Genomic DNA, 4,962 nt, shown 5'->3' with positions numbered 1-4,962 from the left:
GCCTTAAAAGGAACTGAACGACTCACACACTTGAGTCTGCTGCACTCAACGCTCTTCCCTCTCTCCCACTTCAGCCCAGGAATCCCAGCAAGCAACCTCTCTGTCACACACACACACACACACACGTTTCTCTCTCTCTCACACACTACCAGACTACCATTACCACACTCAAATTCTCAGTCACACACACACACACACACAGTCTCTCTCTCTCTCTCACACACAAAATCTCTCTCTCATACACACTTTCTTTCTCTCGCTCTCTCGCTCACACACACACACACACACACACACACACACACACACACACACTTCATGTCTCTCTCACACACACACACACACACACATACAGGCCTTGCCTGTTGCTAGTGTATAAAAAACCCCATTCCTCTGAACTGACATAAGTTCTTGGTTGTTGTTATTGCATTTAAGCATTAGCGTGATGGCTGGCAAAAAAGGGTGTGACACCAAAACAAACACTGCGGCAGTTACTCACATCAAGGCAGCGTTACTAACACACTTGGCTTTGTGAAGAGTCGTGAGGGAGCAGGCTTTGGAAAGAGAGCCGTAATCACAGATCATAGAGCTGAAGAATCTTAATCTAATTGGTCACAATCACAGATCATAGAGCTGAAGAATCTTAATCTAATTGGTTAGAATCACAGATCATAGAGCTGAAGAATCTTAATTTAATTGGTCACAATCACTGAAAACTACATGGCAGGTCAGAGGAAGAAGACTGAAATGAGGGCGTCTGCTTTTAACAGCAGACATGTTGAATCGGCTGCCTGTTCCACTCTTATGACTAAACTACAGTTAATAATGAGAAGATATAATATTTATTTGCATATTAATTCATATTCTTCATACGATGCGCTAGCCTCAGCTGTCCCAATCACCTCTGCACATCAGATATAATAGATAGATAGATAGATAGATACTGTATTGATAGGCAAAGGCTAGTCATCGGGACAGCACAGGGTAAAAGCACCCCGTCTCCTCCCCCAGGGTGGGGCATGGCTCCCGAGATCCCTCTTATCGTGGAGGGGGAGAAAGCAACCCCACTGATCTGCTGATAACACGGAGAACTCCTGACGGACAGCTCAGAAGCCTGTGTGCCAAAGAGTACAAGTGGTGGAGCAAGACTCTTCATCAGGAGCCACTTCCAGGAACCCCAATCACAAGGATGGGGGGGGGGGGGGCAGAGGACATAGACCCCCCACCTCTGATGAAGCCTCATGCTCCGCCTTCACAATCGTTGTGTGTGCTCCTGGCTGGACTGAGGTCCAGCAGCCACACAGTACAGGGTAGGCTAGCCCTGGTCCTGCACAGGGCATTTTTAGTCGGGCGCTTACAGCAGGCATTCCCGTCAGGGAGGAAGGGGTCCTGCAGCTACACAGTACTGGGTAGGCTAGCCCTGCTGCTGCACAGGGCATTTTTAGTCGGGCACTTACGGCGGGCATTCCTGTAGAGCAGGAAGGGGTCCTGCAGCTGGAAGTCGAGGTCCTTGGTGATGGGCTCGGTGAGGTTCTCCATGCTGAGCCGGTTCATGATGGTGAAGCCGTGTCGGGGGGAGGCCAGCCTGTAGGACAGCAACAAGCACCAGTCAGCAACCTGGGGGCTATTCACGTAGCTTACAGCACCTGGGGGCTATTCACGTAGCTTACAGCACCTGGGGGCTATTCACGTAGCTTACAGCACCTGGGGGCTATTCACGTAGCTTACAGCTCCAAACGTTTGATGGAGGGCAAGATTATGCTCATGGGTGGCGTTGTGATGGAGGGCAAGATTATGCTCATGGATGCGTTGTGATGGAGAGCCAGATTATGCTCATGGGTGGCGTTGTGAGCAAGGCTGCTTATTAGCATTATGGCTGAATGGGCTTGCAATGATGCTGACAGGGCACAGTGCCATGTCGCTATTTTATACCAGTAACAATGCTCAAAATATGAAATGTGAACTGCCATAAATAGACCCTAGATTGTTTTTTCTGGAGTAACACTTTAAGAAAGTATATCTATCTCTCTCTCTCTGTATCTATCTATCTATCTATCTACCTCTATATCTATCTATCTCGAGAATCAGAATCAGAAAATGGAAACTCTGTGTGGAGTCCATCCCTTAGGGCCTCCTACAGTACATGGCGTCTGTCCTGCTTTGATGCTCCAAGCAGGGATTAGCGCCAGAGTGGTTAAAATGCTCCCCGTTACCTGCACCAGGTGAGCCTCTGGGCATTCAGCTGCACCTGACTGGGACAGCCCTGGCTATAAATCAGCCTCAAGCACTCACTCATTTCCCACACCTTTCAATTCAGAGCTAAGATTTACAGTCTTCAGCCATGATATCACGAACCCTCTGCCTGCCGTCATGGGGATAGTAATATTTTAGCAATATAACAATCAAAGCAAGCTCGGCTCTAAAAGGCTCCTCTACACTCTCATCCTGGAATAAACAAACATGGCACCGTACTGGGTCATTTGTAACCGTGCTGGCACATCCTACCTTGTGTACACAAACAGGGTCCCTTCCACGTCGGTCTTTTCCTTGAGAGGGAGAGAGAGCACACTTTTTCAGATCACAGCTGTCACAGACCACAACACGCAAGATCGCTAATCCCTAGCTAGAGACAGAAGTTCCGCTGTAGCAGTTAACTTACTTAATTATTACTGGCAAATGATACATTCGCGTTTGATATTAATGTACACTAAGCACTTAATGTACACTAAACAGCTCACTGGTAACGTCAACTCTCAACAACAGGTGAACGTAAGTTACCATGAATCACAGCATTGCTTGCTAGCAACCTAGCTATCCAGCAAGTACCGCTAGATTTCAAATGTCTTACTCTGAAACACTACGGACCGACAAAATACATTCAGTAGCTTGCTAACTACCTGTCCACAGTCATGTCAAACCACTTTATAAAGTGTTGCTGCAAAAAATCACAGTGGCATCGGTGCTTTCTGAATAGTTAAGCTAAGCTCTCATTAGAAAAGCGCGCCACTTGATACTTTTGCTAACGTTAGTACCCGGGGAAGTTAGCTGTTAGCTTACCCATTCATTTGTTTTGCTGTTAAAAGTATACAGCGCAACTTGACTCGCCACGTCCACGATGTTGTTGATGTAGGGATCTTGTCTTTGTAAAGCTGCGAGACTGATGTCTAACCCCTTTGCTGTAAGACAGCTGCCCCCAGTCGTACTCGCAGTCATTATTACTGAAAGACTCACAAGCTAGCCAACTTTTACCCTGCCAGCTGGATGCTTCGTTGAGCAAGCTAGCTGGCTAGTTAGCTACTTAGCTGGTCTACGACGACAGCTCAGTTTCTTATCCAGATTAAAGTGGAAAGCAGTTAAAATAGTACAAAAAAATAAATCACTAAAAGTATTGCTAATGTCTTACGTAGCCGCTTCCGAAGAGTAAAATGAAGAGAAGAGAATAAAACTACGGGACGCAGACTAAATGCGGGCTAAGCTCTGTGGTCTCTTGACAGGAGCCATGTTTGCTCTTGCCGTTTGTAAACAGTTAGGCATCACCAGCTGCTGCATGAACACGTGATACAGGATTAGTGATCGCTTTGGATAACGTTACACCCTCGCACGCAAATACATCCCATATAGTCTATTCGCAGGAACTGTAAATGGCAAAAAATGAAATGTATAGGCCTATTTTAAGTCGTCATGTATATGTTTGTTGGCCTATGTTACATGACCAGAGAGAGATGTCATTTGTGTAATTTCAGAGGTCTCTTTTCACATGGCAAGCCTAGTGCACGTTGCATGAGAGAGAGAGAGATTGTGTAATTTCCCTTTCACAAGGCTGGCCTGGGCTAGGCCTACTTCACTGGGATTGATGGCCTTAATCTAGTCCATTCATTTGGGAGTCAAGTGCGAACAATATTGTGACAGCTGGAGAGTGTGTGTGTGTGTGTGTGTGTGTGTGTGTGTGTGTGTGTGTGTGTGTGTGTGTCTGCGTTTAAAACAGCCACCAGGGCATGATCACTGTCCACTGCACAAATAAATCATTTTAAGAAAGTGAAGCATTTAGGATTAAACTTTTCTTTCACTGTAAAATGTAAATGAGTAACTTGTTAAATGCAAGTGAAGGACACAGGCCCCATACACATAAAACATATATTTGAAATATATAGATATTTGAAATTGGCAGATCATGGGTTAACCTTACTGTACTGTGACTGACCCTAGGCAGATGGGTTGACCTTACTGTACTGTGACTGACCCTAGGCAGATTTCCCCTTGGGGATCAATAAAGTATCTATCTATCTATCTATCTATCTATCAGATGGGTTGGGCCCTGGACTCGTGGATCTGACCGAGGTTTCTTCCTATGTGTAGGAATGGAGTTTTTTTTATGGAGTTTTTCCTTGCCCCTGTTACTCATGAACTCTCTGAATGTTTAACACTCTCTAAAGCGCCATGAGATATGTGAAATGTTTCGCCGCTCTATAAGTGAAATCAAATTGAAATTGAAAAATGTACCCACAGCTGATGTGAATCAGAACTGTTCTTGTTGGGCTAGTAGCCTAGCCTACCCATGATCTAGCCTAGCCTACCCATGATCCAAATCCCTATGCTTATATCTTGGGCTAGTAGCCTACCCATGATCCAAATCCCTGTGTGCTTATATCTGAGCTTGCTCCAGTTGGTGCTGGTATTAGCGGTCTTTTGATACAATTAGATTTGACAATATTATTCAACTCTTCCTAAAATAATCTCAGTGTTTCACGGGAAGCCTAGTCTCTGTATGTGCACTGTGATGAGCGTGGATTGTGAAAGCAGATTACACAGAGATTACTCTGCGATGATAGCGTAATTATACGCAGGTAATACACGAGTATGATTAACTCACTCAGCAGGGAGAGGCTTTACCCATCCGTCCGTGTGCAGAGCCACACAGCTGTTAGGAGCCAGAAGAGACAAAGCACCTGACTCAGAACAGCACAC

General features: G+C 45.6%; 1 protein-coding gene across 3 annotated transcripts in view; it reads right to left on the bottom strand.

Moving 5' to 3' along the window:
* dcp1b (decapping mRNA 1B) overlaps positions 1–3,509 on the bottom strand; it is a 22,673-nt gene extending 19,164 nt beyond the window's left edge. For 2 of the 3 annotated variants that reach the window (XM_062518406.1, XM_062518407.1), the window contains exons 1-3: positions 3,055–3,509; positions 2,503–2,543; positions 1,455–1,582 (exon numbers count right to left, since the gene is read on the bottom strand). In XM_062518406.1, coding sequence (XP_062374390.1) covers positions 1,455–1,582; positions 2,503–2,543; positions 3,055–3,210 — 325 coding nt within the window. In that variant the 5' untranslated portion in view covers positions 3,211–3,509. The remainder of the gene's footprint in view (positions 1–1,454; positions 1,583–2,502; positions 2,544–3,054) is intronic. The other variant, XM_062518408.1, reaches the window with a different exon arrangement.
* Positions 3,510–4,962: the final 1,453 nt, after the last annotated feature.

Source organism: Sardina pilchardus, chromosome 17 (assembly GCF_963854185.1).
Source record: "Sardina pilchardus chromosome 17, fSarPil1.1, whole genome shotgun sequence".
Lineage (NCBI taxonomy): Eukaryota > Metazoa > Chordata > Actinopteri > Clupeiformes > Clupeidae > Sardina > Sardina pilchardus.
This window is presented reverse-complemented; position numbering and strand designations above follow the sequence as displayed.